Here is a 19,207-nt window from a genome sequence, read left to right on the forward strand (position 1 = left end):
AGCCCAAGTGGACTACTGGATTACTATCAGCAGATTATTTAAACAGCGTTTGTAGAGGAATGATTCTGTCCCAAGCTGTTTGATCACTATCAGCTGTTTGATCACTATCAGCTGTTTGATCACTATCAGCTGTTTGATCACTATCAGCTGTTTGATCACTGTCAGCTGTTTGATCACTATCAGCGGTTGATCTCTGTATTATTGATCTACCGTTTATATTGAAAATGAGGACAGAAGCAGCAGGTTAAACCACTGTTCATTTAACTTGAATAGAAGTTGGTTTATTATATTTTTGGTTAAATATTAAACTGCCTTGTATCTTGTGAACTGAATCAGCAGGTCCTGAAGCTGCACTTTTTATTATTTTCTAATAAAAGCTGTATGTATTTGCCATTATCATTGTTTACTTGTTTATATCCATAATTAATTTATCCCTGATTCCCTCACAAGAAAAACTTTGAGGACTCCTGACCTGCTCTGTCCAGTATCAGATATTTATTTCACAGTCACACTGACTGAATCTTTGGAAAAAAAAGTAACTGTATCGATTTCAAATCATTGAATTGTATCGTATCGTTCTAGATGAGCCAAATATCGTCCTTGAATCGTATCGGAACCATGGAAATCGCATCGCAACGTATCGTATCGTTGTAAAAACTGATCGTTACACCCCTAACAAACAACTAGATCAGGTGGGTTTAAGAGTCCATGTGTGTGTGGTTGGAGTTGAATTTACCAGTCTGGATTTGACTCTCTTGGGGAGTTCCTCATCCAGAGAGTAAACGTCGTCTCTCTTGGCTGTTAGCTGCGACCCATCCTCGAATTCCACCTGCAATCCAGAAATGTAGCAAACAATACAGTCAGGACTCTTTCACACATAGTTCCCGGTAAATTACTGGGATAACCTTTCACACACTGCTGGTGATTTTCACTATTCACACTTGCACTACATTCAGGAACATTTTCCTGTCTGTCTCTCCCAGAACACACACACACACACACACACACACACACACAGCAGGCTCTCATGCGCATCCTGAATGACAGACACACAGAGAGGGCCGGTAGAGACAGACAGGGAAACGTAGGACATACCTACTCTGTGGTGCAGCAACAGTGGATAAAGAGTTTTAAGCGTCACAACCGCCGCAAAATGAGTAGTTTGGGTCGCAATAAATACATATGTAATTACCCCAAATGAAATGATTGGCTGGGCTGTATACCTACCTGTGTTTACCTGTGCACACTCTGCCCGTGCTAGCTTGACAGCTGTGAGTACAATATCCATGTTCGTTGTTTATGTTCATAATGATCATTTTGGGGGACTGGCTTTATGAAGGGACTGACTGTCAGTGTTGCCGACTTGGCGACTTCCTCTCTAGATTTAGGGACTTTTGGAGCCGGTGCTGCTAGCTGCTTTCATTGGAAAAGAGTTGGCAACACTGGGCTGGGTTTTTAGGTTGGATCACTTTTAAAATCCAGCGTACTCTTGCTAGTTTCTCAACATTACCGACCCTACCTTTAAAGGGGACATATTGTGCTCATTTTCAGGTTCATACTTGTATTTTGGGTTTCTACTAGAACATATTTACCTGCTTTAATGATAAAAAAAAAACTTTATTTTTCTCATCCTGTCTGTCTGAATATACCTGTATTCACCCTCTGTCTGAAACACTCCGTTTTAGCGCCTGTCTCTTTAAGACCTCCTCCTGAAATTGCCCAGTCTGCTCCGATTGGGTTGTGATCAAAATGTGGTGCAACTTTGCAAAGGTAGTTCTCAAGCTGTGGGCGGTATATTGTAATGAGCGGTCGTGTCTAGAAGGGAGCCTGCAAACTGCGAAATATGATCTGAGATCTGAAAAAACTTGCAAAAACTCTCGTGAGACTTGCTGCCCAACGACTTATCCAAAATTGAACTATTTGAGGTCAATTCCTAACCTTAACCATCTCGAACTGAGATTCCCCAGTTCGTGGGCTCCCTTCTATCCACTACCCTGCATGCCTGCATGTGACATAGGAAGGGGAGCCAGATCTGATTGGCTTGTTGAATCACATGTTATCTGATCCAGACAGCCCACAAACAACTGACTGGGTTGTCTCATTTCACAGTTTGTGGGTTGGTAGACACTCCAGATACCCAGATGGATGAGCACAAGCACTGGAAAGTGAGATTTTCATGATATGTCCCTGTTAAGACCATTAGTGGAAAGGAATATATTAAGCGTAAATGTGAGCAGCTTTTCTGTCCTTTAAAAGACTGCAGTGATTCTGCTTGGACAGGACATTCCCACGATAGGAGGTTTGAAGGTCGAGGCCAGGGGCCGTGTTCACAAAACATTCTGAGGCTAAAAATAGAGCTTAACTGACTGAGTTAGGAGGACTCCTAAAAATAAAGGGTGGGCCAGCCTGAACTTTAGTACTGTAGGGAATCATTCACAAAGCAGTTTTATCGCAAAAAGCAGCTCCTAAGTCTGAGAGTAGTTAGAGGTCCAGAGGACTCCTGAGTCAACAAGACCTGCTCACAGTCAGTCAAATACTGCAAATGAAGCACCTTGTCATGTCAGCATTTTAGAGAGAAACAGTTAGGATCCAATCCCTTCAAACTAGGGATGTTAATAATTAACCGTTTAACTGTTAACCGACATTAAGCATTTTAACCGATTAACGCTATCGGTTAAAACGGTTAAAAGAAATGTTAATAATTAACTCAAAAGCTGAGCGGCTCAGAAGAGCGGCTCGTCACTTTAAGGAGAAAAGCTGGTCCACCTTAACAGCCCACCTTAAGAGGTGGAGCCGGAGTTGCAGGATACAGGAAGTCGGCTCCGGTCTCTGGCTCTCTTGATTGGAGAGGAGGAGTTGTAGTTTCATAGCATTTATTCACCGACAAATAAAGTGTACTCACACTGCTACACTTACGATCACAGCTAGAACGCCACCAACAACCTCACACTCACCGCCAACACACACACACACGATCTGTTGGGAACTCACTAAAGTTACTCAGACTACGTGTGGCGGTGGCGAGCACGAAGCCTCCGCCAATGCTAGAGCTGCTAACGTAGCACAAACACACACACTGTTTGACAGGTACTCGTTAAAGTAACGCCGGGCAGACACACAGCTGACAACCTGCTAAACTAAACTAAATGTGTGGTGGAGACTTTTACTGGGAAAGTGGCTGCATGTCCGCGACACTACACGCAGCATCGTAGCTGCTAAGTTAACGCTCCTGTACGGTGAACTGGAGACTCAGTTGTCTGTTGTGCTCATACACTGCAGCTGGAGCACCGCTGCATGAGAGGCACAAATCTTGTCGGTTAATAATCGGTTAACTAGGGTCGGTTATCGGTTAAGAAAATGTTTCAAAATTAGCATCCCTAATTCAAATCTGTTAGATGACAGTTAGTACAACTCTCCACTACTGAGACTCTGGAAAAATGCAGATTGCTAAACTTGAAATATTTCAGCAGCCTGTGAGAATTATTATTCCTCAAACCAGATCATCTCTTCTGAGACATTTGTACAGTCAACAATCACCAACTGCAATAAAGAAATGGATGAATAAAGCTGATTTCATGGCCATCATGGAATTACCCAGTTAAAGCTGCAGTGGGTAGAAATGGAGCAAATATGATTAAAAAAGTTATGTTTATAAAACGGTCAAAATAACCTGAGTATCCTAGCGGTGCATGAGACAGGTATTCGGGAAAAAAAATCATGTTGTGTCCTCCGGTGCTCCTAATGCAGTGGTCTCAAACTCAATTTACCTGGGGGCCGCTGGAGGCAGAGTCTGGGTGAGGCTGGGCCGCATCAGGTATTCCACAAAAAAAGCTTTGTTAAAAAAAACAACAATCTTCTCAAACGTCATTATTAACAGTTCTTTAACTTGAATGGGTTCTTCTGAACATGAACTGTCCTGAACATTAATGGAACATTGAAGAACATGAACGGTTCTTCTGAACATGGCCTCTATTGCGTCTCCCACTTTTCCTGAAATTGTCTGTGCTCGTCACCAACCTTTCTCTTCACTGCAGGCTTTGAAAAAGACATGATTGGGGCTGTGTGACAAGATATATATTCATTCCACTTGGTGTCACTCCGCAATAAAGTTGTGCCTGCTGTGTTTGTGTTGCTCTGCAATTACACCACCAAACCGCTAGTTGGCGGCGGCGTCTCTATGAGTTTCCTTCTTCTTCTTGTACTACAAACAGAAACTGAGGGAGTTGGAGCTAATAACTGTTGAACCACAGAACTTTTACTGACATTACTGCAACGCCGAAAAGAGAAAATATATCTGAGTGGATTTGTGTGAACAAACATTGAAAAGATGGAGGCAGAGAGAAGTAGAACTTGGTCCTGGCCGCTCAGCATCGCTGAGAGACTGGACCAATCACAGCTGTTGCGGTCTGCGTCGCCGCGACGTGTAGTTACATTTCTGGAGAGGTGCACGTCAGGCTACGGCGTCGATTCAACGCAGAAGTATAAATCAAGCTTTAATCGAGTTTATGCGATGTTACACGGGCGCCGCCACAGTTGTTGTGAAATGTTTCTCTGCTTGCATCAAGCCCGGCCGATTGCCCGCCCCCGGGAGCCATATACCCCACTGTGATTGGTAGGTTCGTTCAGCTCGGGCTCGCGCAACAAAGGGACCTTCCACGGCAAACTGCCATTCACATAAAACTCGCGGGCCGAGGGCGCCTGGTTAGCTCAGTTGGTAGAGCGGGCGCCCATGTAACAAGACTTGGTCCTGACCGCGGCGGCCCGGGTTCGAATCCGGCCTGTGGCCCTTTCCGCATCCACTCTCTCTCTCCCCCCTTTCCAAGACTCTATCCACTGTCCTGTCAATAAAAATGAAAAAATGCCCCCAAAAAATACTTTATAAAAAAAAAAAAAATTTGCGGGCCGCACTAACATTAAACTTTCATATCAAGGTGGGGGCCACAAAATATCGTCTTGCGGGCCGCAATTGGCCCGCGGGCCGCGAGTTTGAGACCCCTGTCCTAATGGCATCTGTAAGATTTCACAAGACCGGAGGAAAACAACCAATCAGAGCTGATCGTCTCTTGTGACCCGGCAGCCATGTTGAGATTAGTTGAGGAAATACCGAACACCGCCCACCAGCCGGAGCACACTTTCTCATTTTACAGCTAAACAGTACACTACAAGATGATTCTGAGAACATCTGAGGAGAGAAATAGACATTACAGTAACAGAATATTGATTCATATTTGGTCAGCGCTGCCTAGTTTGACCGTTTGATCAGAGTTCGCGAGTGATTGACAGCTGCCTCCGTTGAATGAACAGCCAATAGGAACGCACACAATGGTTTACACAAAAGATGCAATGTGTAACAACTAGGGCTGTCAATCGATTAAAATATTAATCGCAATTAATCGCATGATTGTCCATTGTTAATCACGATTCATCGCAAACTAATAACACTGTTTTTATTTGTTCAAAATGTGTCTTAAAGGGAGATTTGTCAAGTATTTAATAGGGATGGAACGGTTCAGGTAAAAAAATCGGAACCGTTGGGTTCGCTAGTCACGGTTCTGGACGTGTATGAATCGTTCGGCTCATTTGAAATAAGTTATGAGGCTGATTGTGTATTTTTTTCATGTAGAGTTAGCAGCGTCGGCGTTAGGGGCGGGCCATGGGGCTCCAGGCCCGTCCAAAAAGGTCACTGTGCCCCCTCAGCTGAATTCTCTCCTGACAAAAAACTAAACTGAAATAACAGCTAGGCTATAAGTAAAATTAAGTCATTCAGTTTGGTAATGGAAGGACTTAACACTGCAATGCAAAATAAAGCACAAAACAGTGATAGTTTTGCATTTAGGAAACAACTAGGACATGTACTTGGGCTTGATTACATTGTTTTCTATTGGAGGGTCCTAACTGGCTGCGAGCAACAAGGTGCTGCACAGCAACACGGCACAGCAACAAGGTGCTGCACAGCAACACGGTGCTGCACAGCTCGGCGTGACTTTTTGTCTGAACTTCTATCGGATACACGGTTCCTATTTTTTCCTGTCACTCACATTGAGAGGAACGGCTGATTAGTTTAGATAAAATGAGCCGAGAAAACCGGGTCAGTTGTCCTGGATGTAAATGAAAATATTAACATGATTACTGACACTTTCAGCACAGGCATTGATGCTCGCAGTTATATGCGTAGCGTTCACTAGTGAAACTTTATTACGAGCTACCTGTCAAAAAATATAACAGTCACCTCACTAATGGTTCAAATAAAACACAAACACACAGCGCAAAGATACAACTATGGAAACTATGAGCCGTCACTATAATATTTCAGTAAGAAGCCTCGTTTTGATCCGCTCCGTTTGCGTGTTTGTTTTTTTGTTTTGTTTTTTAATCTAGCTCAATAGAAAAAATTGAGAGAAAGTAGACCTACAAACCTGGTGCATTAAAGCACAATTAGGACCAAGAGAGTAAAAAGCATCCTGTGCTCCTCTCACATCTTACTACTTCTACCTGTTTGGATTATTCTGTTCAGTATTGTGGAATAAAACAATGGACTAATGTTACACTACAGCAGGCTGAGCAGGGACAACAACTGGTGAGTGAAACATCCACATTTAGTCTTTATTAACTTAAATTATAGTTATGAAGAAATCAGTCAGACTGTTAGATTAATGTGTTGTTTAATTCCCTGTTAACTGGATCTCGGCACCCGTGTGTGTGCACATTTTGACCCTGGCACGAGCAGGACGCAGGGCGTGCCGGGGCGTGCCTGAGGAGTTATCTGTAGCCTCCAGTACCTCCTCATTTCAAAACAGAAACCAAAAATAAGGTGGCAGCTGGCTGGAGAAGATCACTAGATAACAACCTACTTGCTCTTGGCTATATCGTATGTTATTTCCAGTAAATATCAAAAATAAAACGTGTGTTTTCTGATAAAAAAAAAAGTACGAACGTAGGAAGATAACAAGTACCAACCCATCTTTGAGGTGGTTACGTCTCCAGCTCCAGTCTGATCTGGAGCTCACAGCTGATATGTTCCTGGTTTGTTTACATGATGTAACAGAAGTGCAGATTTAACGTATTCAGTGGACAGAGAGCGTCAGATTCGCGATGCAGCGCGATAGTCGGACGCTCGCATCCAGTTAGGACACGGTGTTAGTTTATAAACCGTTTTTGTGGACATACCAGCATGTGTATGTGTGCGTGCGCGCCTGTGCGCATAAGTGGCAGTATGTATACACCTCTCTGTCAGTTAATTTCTTTTTTATAAAACATGATAATGTTAAAGATACACTTAATAAAGGCTATATGAGGTGAAAAAAAATTCCCCCCCCTGTCAAAGCTGATTGCCCGTCAGCCCCTAACACTCTGGCGCCGACCCTGAGAGTTAGGCTCCCGTTTATTGTCACACTACAAATCAAGGCCTATGGAAGGAGGCTGGGACACGGGTGGACATGGGTCTTGAGGTACGGGGTTTAACACTTGCACAGTGTAACTGAAGCTGCGGTCGTGCGTTGCTATTGGCTCAATTTCGGCGACTGCAGACCAGATTTTACTGCGCATGTGTTGTACCACAAAGATATGAAGCGTGACCCAGCAACCTTCACGAATGAAGTGCGGCTGTCAGTCAGTTTAGGAAATGGCGAGTAGACACGATAAAGTCCAGTTAGAGGATCCACCAGCATCGTTTGGCTCTGCTGTATGGAGCATTACAGATTTAGTGTTACCATGAAAATGACGGAAAAAAAGTGGTGGATAAAACGGCGCCTGTGTGAGCACTGTGCAACACGTGTGGTTGATGCTAGCGGCAACACTTCGGGTAGGAAAGAGCAACTCCTCCCCACAGCATTTAAACAGCCTCTACATGCAGACTCAGACTCAGACTCAGACTCAGACTCAGACTCAGACTCAGTCTCAGTCTCAGTCTCAGACTCAGACTCAGACTCAGACTCAGACAGGGTAAAAACACAACTACAGCATCGGGGATGTTTATAGTGCTAGATATGCAGCCTGATGCAGTCTCGGAGGACGCTGGATTTCAGCATATGATTAACGTAACGTTACTTGAGCCGCGCTATAATATTCCCTCTCGCCGACACTTAAGCAACACAGTAATTCCAGCAGCACAATCCCTGTAATGTGTTTTATATTTATTCATTCTTTTAAAATAAGACAGTGGCACAGAAATCCAACTGTATTCCTCCAAATACTGCACTTAATGAGTGGAAAAACTAATCTTTCAATTAAGAGCTGATAATCAGGGAACTGAGACATACTGTATGTTATAATGTTCTTTTTTTTTTTTTGGTTGAGCTTATGCTTCAATTTATGTTGATGGCCTTAGTCTATAATTACATCATATTTATATGAAAATAACAAAGCTGCATGTTTTGTTTGCACTAGTCACTGTAGAAGAACTATTCTTTCAGTTAAGATTTGACAATGAAGAAGTGTTTATGTTCCTTATTTAAGCCATACTTTTGTTAAGTCAAATATTTGTTAACTTATTTTTGCCAAATAAATGAAAAGCATGTTGAAATCAGAACATGACCTCCTCGCTGGAACATAAATGTACCGAACCGAAGCGAAAACCGTGACCCCAAAACCGTGATATGAACCCAACTGTGAATTTTGTGAGCCGTTCCACCCCTAGTATTTAATACTCTTATCAACATGGGAGTGGGCAAATATGCTGCTTTCTGCAAACTTATGTATGTATTTATTACTGGAAATCAATTAAAAACACAAAACAATGACAAATCCCATTTTCATTCACATATCTTGAGGTCAGAGGTCAAGGGACCCCTTTGAAAATGTTCACGCCAGTTTCCTCCTTCGTTGACAAGCTAGTATGACATGGTTGGTACCAGTAGATTCTTTAGGTTTTCTAGTTTCAGATGACACCAGTATCTTCACTCTAGCTTTAAAACTGAGTACGCTACAACCTAAAAATCACAAGTTGCGTTGATGTGTAAAAGAAATAAGTGCCGTTAAAACGAATTAGCGTGAACACGTTGACTTTTACAGCCCTAGTAAAAACACAACACATTCCGTGATCAAAAGGAGCAGAGAGAAAAATCACATATTACCTGGCCCTCCCTTTTGTTCAAAGTTTTGATAAAACCAAGTTTTCTTTATGTTACCATTGTTAGCCTATTGTGCTATTAATTACAGCAAGTCAAACTTTGTTATGTGACAGAAAACAAAAAGAAAGTCTTACCAGGTACATGTGGATGGCATGCGCTGCCACAAATTTGGCCCCATACACCAGGCCGTCTGTCCATCGCACCTGAACCACGTCACCCTGGGGTGGTGGTCCGAGCTGAGCGCAGTCTCGGTTCTAACACACAGAACACACATTGCAGAGTTGTGAGCAAACTTAACAAAGGCACAGATTTCATGCATTCCTGACATACAGTATAATGCGTTTAGCATTATAATGGACTTAAATTCACGGGGACACAATCCATGTTCACCCCTTGCTCTTACCAAAATAAAATCATAATGTTAATGTTAACACTTCTAATGCTTAAGGCAAATTTGATGTTTTACATGAAACTATTAACGACATCCTCAGTAGTGATTTTTCGTACATGCTAAAAAATTTAAGTCTGAACTGTTTAGTTTGTGGCTAGAGTAAAAGAGTTGGACAAATCAAATATGTAACATCCACTCATGGCAAATACTCTAAATTGTCCGATAAAAGCAGTCTCAAATAATAGCGAGCATGAAGAAGTAGAGGCCGTGTAAAACAACATTGAGGTCACATGGTAAATTCAGTATAATGAACATTTGTCAAGTATTTTATTCTCTTATCAACATGGGAGTGGGCAAATATGCTGCTTAATGCAAATACATGCACACATTTATCATTGGAAATCAATTAACAACACAAAACAATGACAGATATTGTCCAGAAACCCTCACAGGTACTGCATTTAGCATAAAACAATATGCTCCAATCAGAACATGTCAAACTGCAGCCCAACAGACAACAACAGCTGTCAGTGTGTCAGTGTGCCGACTTGACTATGACTTGCCCCAAACTGCATGTGATTATCATAAAGTGGGCATGTCTGTAAAGGGGAGACTCGTGGGTACCCATAGAACCCATTTTCATTCACTGATCTGGAGGTCAGAGATCAAGGAAACCCTTTGAAAAGGCCATGCCGGTTTCTCCTCGCCAAAATTAAGCGTAAGTTTGGAGCGTTATTTAACCTCCTCCGCCACAAGCTAGTATGACATGGTTGGTAGTAAACTTGGAAAAAAATGGATTCCTTAGGTTTTCTAGTTTCATATGATACCAGTATCTTCACTCTAGCTTTAAAACTGAGTACGCTACAACCTAAAAACCGCAAGTTGCGTTAAAGAAGTTAGTGGCGTTAAAATGAATTTGCGTTAAGGCGTTATTATCACGTTAACTTTGACAACCTTGATTAAAAGCCAACCTATTAAGGGAAAGCTGCGAGTTTGCATTAACTGGGGAAAATATGAATATAAAAACAATAAATAAAGGCCTGTCTGTATTATAACCCTGTCTAATAAAGGCGTGGTTCTCTCTGCCACTGAGGTGAATACAGGCCACCATTTGAGAATTTATGATATTATCAATACAATACTACAAAATGTGAGTTTTGTCATGAAAGTCAGCGTTGTACAGTACAACAAATGATGTCGTTGACTTACACAACAAATAGAAAATCTCATAGTTGTACATGAATATCTATGTGGGCAGCGATGTAAATATAAATGGACAATCTGCCATAGTAGATCCAAATTTACCAAACTACATAATAAGAAGTTTAATGTACTTTAAAAGAAAATTCCAGATTTTTACTGCGTTGTTTTTAGATTCTTTGAGGTTTCTTTTAAGGGGAAACACCCCAGGTGAATAGGGTAGAAAAAATGAACTAATAGATATCGCCATGAAACTTCCCCCGTTGATTACTGACATTAAGACAATTATTTTTGTATTACAAGTTTTCTGAAAATTTATGTTAAAATGAGGCATTATCTTATCAAATATGTGCTAATTTGCATACATTTCCAGAACAGAAATGTAATCATCGGATAAAGACAGGTTCAAAATTATTATTTCATTTTGTTGACATATTAGAGTCAAATGTTTTTACAGAGGGAATTATGGATAAATCTTTTTATCACTCCATAAATCAGAAAATACTGTTAACAGCCATAAAAAAATAAATTTCGCCATCATTTTAGGAAGAAAATGTTGTATAAATCAGGCTATGAATGATGCATGAACAAAGCCCTCTGTAAAAACCTTCAGTGGAATATATGTAAAGTTTGGTGTATGTAAGTGCTAATGAAGTGGAGATTTCTGGCTCACATTATGAGAGAAAAACTCATTTTGAGAAAACAGCCTTTAAAGATATGGATTGTAACATTCCATACAGGCAGCACAGGTGAATGGGGTGAAAAAACATTTATATATCATCATGAAAACTGTGAGTTTCGGAGAAATCTACAGACACAAATAGACACATTGTAGTAAAATAAATATCTAAATGTGTATTTTGGAAATTTTCTTTCCACTAGTCTGAATGAAAAAACATGTTATGGAAGCAAAATAGCCCCAAATCTCAAAACTGACCAGTGCATGAGAAACTATGTTTTTGCCTGGCGTGTCTCCCTTTAAATGACAAGACAGATATAAACTAGTGAAACCTACCACGATGTCTTCGGGGAAGAGATTGTCACTGAAGGAGCCATCATCGAAGTTGACCTCGTAGAACGTCTCTTTAGAGAGCTGCACCACATCACACTGGTAGTAGCGGCCATTCTTGTGCTTGCATATCACCTTCTGTCCCACAGTCAGCTCATGCATGGCTGCTTTATTGCGCTGTCAGAGGAGATAGAGGAAATCACATTTCATCAGGACACCCGCCACTTTGGCAGGCAGGGAAAACACTAGTTTCTGCTTTCTTGGCATCTCACGCCTCCGTGACTATCGATTCCTCTTATTGATGCTTTCCCACAGTTATGCTGCACAATGACACATACGCACGCTGTATCATGTTTCAGTTTGTTTGGGACCGGAGACGACGGAGAGAAAAAAAAAGCGCTCAAAAGTGTGGCGCTACTAAACCTGAGGGGACGTACCCTATTTCTCCCTGATAAATCTGTGTTGAAATTAGTAGGAGGAGAGTTAGTAACGTTAGCAGTTAGCAGCCGTTAGCAGCACAGTCCTGACTGGATAAATACCGGAGCTACTAACGTTAACGGAGGTGCCATTCAGTTATTATTATGAGACGTTCATGGTCTGCTCAGCAAAATGACCATTGGGAGAAGGTAAATTACAACGTTATCATGATGCGTTCAAATGTAATCTCGTAAAATTAAGTTTTTCGGTGAGAAACTTGAATAAATCCAGTTGTTTGAAGGAGATGTTTTCACATCAATATAAAATAAATAATAGAGAGAGAATTATGACCTGTTTAACTTACCAAGATTTATTTTAATCAAAGCAAATATTTAAATAATCATAATTGTTTAAATTGTGTTTTTATGGAAATAACCACTATAGATGACAATGACAAAGTACAGTACAGTACTGTGTACAGTAGGCTACACGTCCTCCCCCCAAAAACAGGGCTCCCCCAGAAGCTACGGTGTAATTAGAACACTGTAATTTAATGTTTTTTATATAAAATATATCGAACATTGAATGACATCAGATCTAAAATGTTATTACTTCATTTAGCGCAGAGATTTCAAAAGCGGCAGATAAAATTTCTCAATGGCAGACAAAAAAAAAACTTGTCTGCCACAGTGGCAGGAAGTGAATAAAGTTCATTTCAGACCCTGGTACCACTGCTGTACAGACAGTAAAAAAAAAAGTGTAAAAAAGAGCATCTCTAGTTCTCAATTCACAAGAGGTTGACAGATCCTCAGACTCTCCTTACCTCAATCTGAGTGGGGCCTTTGTGTCGACAGCAGGTAACATGGACCACAAAGGGCCATTCATCTGGCTGCATGAGTACTCCGGCAGCCTGGGCACAGGTGGGGTGGTAGGCAGTGGGACAGCGGCCATGAGAGCACTGCACGCAGCAGCCAGACGCCTTCTTCATCCGCTTCTTACAGTAGTAACATTTCTGTCAGAGATGCAAACACAGGAAGCCAGGGCTCAGGAAACTGCAGTGGATTTGAAATGACTCAATGAAGGTGAAGCTAACGCACAAGGGCCAGTATTGGTGCAGCTGAAGCCGTTACACTTCAGCTTTAGAATGTTTCTTGCTGTCTTTTGTTGAGCCTCCTTCTCAGTCTACACTGATGCTGTATGCTGTCATTCATCGGCCGTTCGAAGTATTTAGTTTGAAAAGTTTTAGAACACAAATAGTTGTGGCATTTAGGAGTACAAATGTAAGTAAGACTATGCTTAATCGGTGTTTCGATTATGAGAGGGTCCTTGGAAAATGTTCTCCCCTTTAAGTGGTCCCTGGCCCCAAAGACTTTGAGAACCCCTGCCATAGAGAGCCCAGGAACGTGACCACGCGATACAATTTCTATTGTTTTTATTGGTGAACTATTCCTTTAAAGAAACTCAACACTTCCGTCTCACTTTCACATTAAATGCATTCCAGCAGTTCCAAAGGCCAAAAGCCACATGTTCCTGGTCGGCCGTTCATTTTAATTAAGGAAGAAAAACAGGAATTCTGACATGACTTGATTTACAGATGGTATTCGTGCTGAAGGAAATGTACATCATTTTAAATCTACCGTGTAAACTACTGGAGAACAGGTGATTCTACTCCCCCTCACCTTTTTCAGCAATCAGCCGTTATTTATTCATGCCGACTATCGTACGAGTCATTATCTGAATGCCGAGAATGTGACGGCAGCTTATCCATAAAAGTGTGACTGTTATTTGAACTCACCAGTTTAAATCTCTGCAGGGGGATTCCACTTAAATCCACAGGACTTCTTTCAGTGATGTTGACAAAGCGTGCCTCTTGCACAGCCACCGCACACAGCACATGTACCCACCTGCAACACACACACACACACACACACACACACACACACACAGCTGCTCAAAACCGACATATTGGCTTCATCGAGCAGTAAGCTGCCTATTCTGTCCAGTTCCTAAAGCACACATCTCCTACACACATGGATTTCACATTTACTACGTAGTGTTGGTGTTACCGGTTCTTTTGTGGTACTGTGAGTGTACAGTGTGTGTTTCCCAGGAACCTTACTCATCTTTGACAATGTTTAACCATCATCTGGCTGTTGATGGATTGAGACATTGACAGTTCTCTTAATTGACAGCCGATTCCTGTTACATACAACTGAATGGCTTTGGAGATAACCAGTCTACTGTGCTCAAGTGTTAAATCCTGCAACCATGGCAACATGCTGGGCCTGAACTAGTGCAAACATGATAACAGTGATACGTAAGTTGCATCCAAGACTCCTTGCTGGTCTGGTTGTAATTTTCACCATTATTCATCAAGGCAAACGGGTACAAAGATACAGCAAACGGACTAGAATTACCACCTCGCGGTTGTATGCTTCCGCCAACCGGTCAAGTTGTAGAATACGTCCATGTCTGTTCAAAATGTCATCACGTCATTGTTTAATTCTATTAGCCATTTGTGAGAAATTGTCATAATCAGCATACAAATTCTCTGTTTTGTGAGGTCACAGTGATCTTTGACCACCAAATTCTAATCAGTTCATCCGTGAGTCCAAGTGGATGTTGGCACCAGATTTGAAGAAATTCCCTCCAGGCGCAATCTCGGAACCCGTTGGCTATCGGTCCGACAACAGATAAGCCTCTGGGGTAAGGCGGCTATATTTCTGGGGTTCCAGTGTAGCCAGAGGATATCTGGGCCAAGACTTCCTTTTTCAGTGCGGTGCTCATTGTTTACAGTCCGATTAGCAACTTGAAATGCGAGACTGGAGTTGCAGTTGAGAGACGACGTGTTCGACCGGATTGTTTCACAAGTAGCCAGATTACAAACTCATTAAAAACCAATAAACAGCTAAATCATCGTCAGACGATAGCCGGTGGGTTTCTGCTTCTTTTGCTCTCTGTTTACCTGCATTCAACCAAAGCCTGCTCCAACGTGATTGGTCAATACTACTGGGACTACAAACGGAAACCAGAGTGCTTCACATGCCAAAATCTTGTCCCGTTGCCTATAGATTCTGCATTTGAATGCACAAAATATTGCGTTCATGAGAATGGATCGAACAACTGAATACATAATGCCTTCAGCCCCGGCTAGCACCAGCGCGGAAGCATAAAAATAGTGTTTCAGAATTAGTATGACGGATACTAGAACACCAGATGTGCACCGATGTGGAATTTCAGTAGTAGTCCGATAACGTTAACCAACAAATGTCTGTTTATTTTGTGGCAGACACAAACTGTATATGATAGAAAACCTGACGAAGGTATAACCTTAAAATAGTATTATATGCAGGAATGCATATGCAGGAGGTGGGGGAGTGTTAGTTTGTGCTTTAGAACGTAACTGCCGTGAAACATTCAGAAAATAAGGTTCTATTTCTCTGATTCACTGCTTTGGTCTCACTAACGCCGCTCCCTCTCTTCATTCACTCTATAGAGTGCTTCGGAGATGACTTATTTTTATAAGCCAACCAGGAAGTTAGTGTCGCCCTGGGTTCCCTCGACAAAAGGCCGATGGGATTTTTACATTGGGTTGTGGATTATTGCGGAAAATAAGCTCTGTGGAAAAACAAACGGCTATGATACTAACACGTTTGGTTCCGTAACATAAATCCCACAAATCATAATCAGAAATACTTTATTGATCCCCGCGGGGAAACACCACATTTAGGAATCGCCAGAAGCAAAAAGCTAACGTTAGGCTATAAACAAACTACACCACGGTCTCATGAGCGCGAGTATACACGAGTGTTGTCCAAATAAAAAAACAAGCCAATGCTCTGCCTTATCAGAGGAAATCATTGTCTGAAATTCTATTATCAGAGCAATAATTACATTTTTCCTATTCATCAGCCAATAATACTGTAAATCGGCCACCAACATAATGTCCATCCCTACATATAGTAATATTCAATCAGTTGGACCATGACCAATTCAGGTTCCTGACTCCCATGTTGTTGGCTGTTAAAGAGTTGAAAATAAAATCAATGAGCAGCTTAGCACTTTAAACCAGTTTGATGTTCAAGGATAAAATACCAGTATCAAAGTGCAGTAGATGAACTGTCCCGTTCCTGATGACTCTGGAACAACTTACTTGTTGTTGTTGGCTTTCTGCAGGGCTCCACCTCTCAGCGAACACAAACAGCAGTTCTGCAAATACAAAATGTCATCAATCAACTGTCCATACAAACAATACAGACCTAAATCTTTCAGAATTGTGGCTTGTAGTAGTCAATTAAAAGCACATTTTATCTGTAGCCATTATCAAAACCAACAGCTATCTCATGTGTATGTGGGTCAAACAGTTTTATCTGTGATTTGTGGCTGTATTGTATGGCTATAACCATCTTTGGTGCAATACAATATAACAGCACAGAGTCTTCCATCTAAAACTGCAGAGGATAGTAAACTCAGAATTCATAAACCTGCAGTCAACGTTCATTTCATTTATTGTTTTCAGTCTACCAAACGCTGTGTTTAAAACTGGATCTCTGTTAGCAGCAGCATCATGAGCAGCAGCAGCCGTCTCATTAAGAGCCTGTTGGTAATTACAACGGCAGGCCCTGTCCCAAAGCTGAGCCTGAGAGGTGGAGGACTGAAATGAGCTCTCTTAAAATGCACTTCCAACCCCCTCTATAATGACCTCATGGATTTCTACTGAGAAAAAGATGTCAATGGGGCAGTAAAGTCACCGCCGTTAACAAGCATTTCTGAAAGTTACAAATAGTCCCTTTAAATAAAAGTCTTAGTTGATATATGATAACCTCTAATAAATAAAAACATTTGTATAGGGGCAGTAAAGTTTGACTTCGGGCAAGTAGATTTCTGTCCCACTTGCACGACCGGGCAAGTTAAAAAAAAAACATGAACTTTGAACCCTGAGTGGGGCAGATTTTATACCGAATGTTGTTCATGTAATTTATTTAATATATTCTGGGATATCTGATTTGTGAAGAACAAGAGATCTACAAATAATCAGAAATAACTACTTTAAGTCCACTGAACTACCAAGAGGTAAACAAACAAGGCAGCATGTGGAGTAGATGCCCCCCCAGAGTGTTCACTGACCTCGGTCATGGCTTTGGCCTTGCAGCGTGCACATTTCCACTCCTTGCTCACACTGGCTGGATCCACCCCGTAACAACCTGGAATATACAAACACAAAGACACAGTCTGATACACTAGTGTAGTAGGTGAGAGACTCATTGTCATGTCATTAGGAAGGTCTGTTAGCATGTGCTGCCATCAGCAGACAGTGTTGTTTAGTCAGTGCACTTTTAAATGGCTGTGTTAGATCTGCCATCCAATGTTGTTTTCTAATTCTATACTAACATATTTCTGTCCTAATGACGTGAGTCATTTTGGGGAATAAAAACTGAGTAAATCAGACGAGTAAGATCATATGCACACATGCTGTGTTATATATTTGCAGCAAATAATCTCAGTTCAGGTGTGTGTGTGTGTGTGTGTGTGTGTGTGTGTGTGCGTGTACTGACTGGTGTGAACCCGCATGCTGCACTGAGAGCAACTGATGAGGAGGCTGGTTCCATCTTCCTCTAGATGTGGCGTGACGGGCTGCTCCTCACACTCAGAGTCCTCCTCTGTGGTGGTGGTGAAACACATCTCTGGGATCAGAGGTTTGGTCCGCATCCGCCCTCCGGCCACCATAACCGGACCGTCTACGCTGTTCGCACATTCAGTCTGACGGCAGAGCACAGCACGCAGAGACATGGAGCTTACAACACTGAGCAACAGGTAATATCCTCCATCCTTTTCTGAGAACTGCAACGTCTTTTCATCAACAACTACTGTTGTTTCAGTAGTCAGTATATTTTTGGCATCATTGTTGAGCAAAAATTCCATAATAACCTTTCAGCATATTGTAATTCAAGTGTTCTGAGAGATAACTAGACTTCTGCTCCTCCTCATGGCTCTGTTTTCAGGCTTTAGAACATCTAGCCCGTGACGGGAGACTTTGACCAATCACAGGTCATTTCAGAGAGAGAGCGTTCCTATTGGCTGTGCTGTGGTCATGTGACAAGAACTTGTCATTCCTTCAACAAATTTCACAATGGCTACCGGGTCACAAACTTTCTCATTTTACAGCTAAACCGTGCACTACAAGATGATTCTGAAAACATTTGAGGAGAGAAATAGGCATCACAGTAACAGAATATTGATTCATATTTGATCAGGAAGCCGGCTATGTCGTATGAGCGTGCAGGGCGGTGCAGTCCCGTGGGTCTGATGACCGTTCATTATGCCGAGGAAAATAACTCTGGATTCAGCTGTTAGTTAATTTTACTACTTTTAGGACATCATGATTTAAATGAGGGCTGTTTAAGTGTTCCTACTGGGAAGTTGATTTACCTCCAAAAATAATTATCCTCTGATTTACAGACTTCTCTCTATTCATCCATGGCCACAGACTCATTGGTGTTTCAGTCCAAAATGGCGGCAGCGTTACCGCAGCGCCATCTAGCGGCTGTTGTCAAAAAAGCAACGGAGTTTCGCCTCTTTGCTTCTATACTCTTTGGCCTCCCTGCCTCCTACATGGCCACTATTTCAAGCCCCACACCTCTAGTTTGTAACGTAGGCTTTATGTTAAACCTTGACAATCGTGATGATGTCTTCAGGGCTATGCATGTTAAATAATAGTGATAAATTGAGCACTATTCAGTAATTTGTGTGCATGAATTACTTTTTTCCTCTCCATGACACCTGCTGGTCTCCATAGTGTATGGTCTATATGTTGGTATGGCTGGTAAGCTGGCTGGTGAGTGGGGTCTGCTCTGGTGCAGATTACCTGCTGGTATGTGTGGAACAGCATGCAGATGGAGCAGTATGGAGGTTTGGAGCCCATGCGCTGGTTGTACTCCCTCTCTTTCTTCAGGTGTGGAGGTCTGCTCTGCCACAGGTGAGCTAGAGGTTTAGCCCAGCTCTCTCCTTCCAGACCACCCTCCTCGACAGGGGGGGCCTCCTCTGGAGACTCTGGGGGACGGACAAACAAGCACAACAGCAAAGTTAGCATAGACATTTAGATCAAATAACAGGATATTCGCT

At 42.0% G+C, this 19,207-nt stretch overlaps 1 protein-coding gene across 2 annotated transcripts in view; it reads right to left on the bottom strand.

The window, feature by feature from the left end:
• kdm4aa (lysine (K)-specific demethylase 4A, genome duplicate a) overlaps positions 1 to 19,207 on the bottom strand; it is a 37,993-nt gene that overhangs the window by 5,329 nt on the left and 13,457 nt on the right. For both annotated transcript variants that reach the window (XM_074636879.1, XM_074636878.1), the window contains exons 13-21: positions 18,951 to 19,135; positions 17,641 to 17,845; positions 17,213 to 17,289; positions 16,239 to 16,294; positions 13,881 to 13,989; positions 12,909 to 13,097; positions 11,675 to 11,845; positions 9,203 to 9,322; positions 737 to 829 (exon numbers count right to left, since the gene is read on the bottom strand). In XM_074636879.1, the coding sequence (XP_074492980.1) occupies positions 737 to 829; positions 9,203 to 9,322; positions 11,675 to 11,845; positions 12,909 to 13,097; positions 13,881 to 13,989; positions 16,239 to 16,294; positions 17,213 to 17,289; positions 17,641 to 17,845; positions 18,951 to 19,135 (1,205 nt within the window). The remainder of the gene's footprint in view (positions 1 to 736; positions 830 to 9,202; positions 9,323 to 11,674; positions 11,846 to 12,908; positions 13,098 to 13,880; positions 13,990 to 16,238; positions 16,295 to 17,212; positions 17,290 to 17,640; positions 17,846 to 18,950; positions 19,136 to 19,207) is intronic.

This window comes from Sebastes fasciatus, chromosome 5 (assembly GCF_043250625.1).
Source record: "Sebastes fasciatus isolate fSebFas1 chromosome 5, fSebFas1.pri, whole genome shotgun sequence".
NCBI classification, from domain to species: domain Eukaryota; kingdom Metazoa; phylum Chordata; class Actinopteri; order Perciformes; family Sebastidae; genus Sebastes; species Sebastes fasciatus.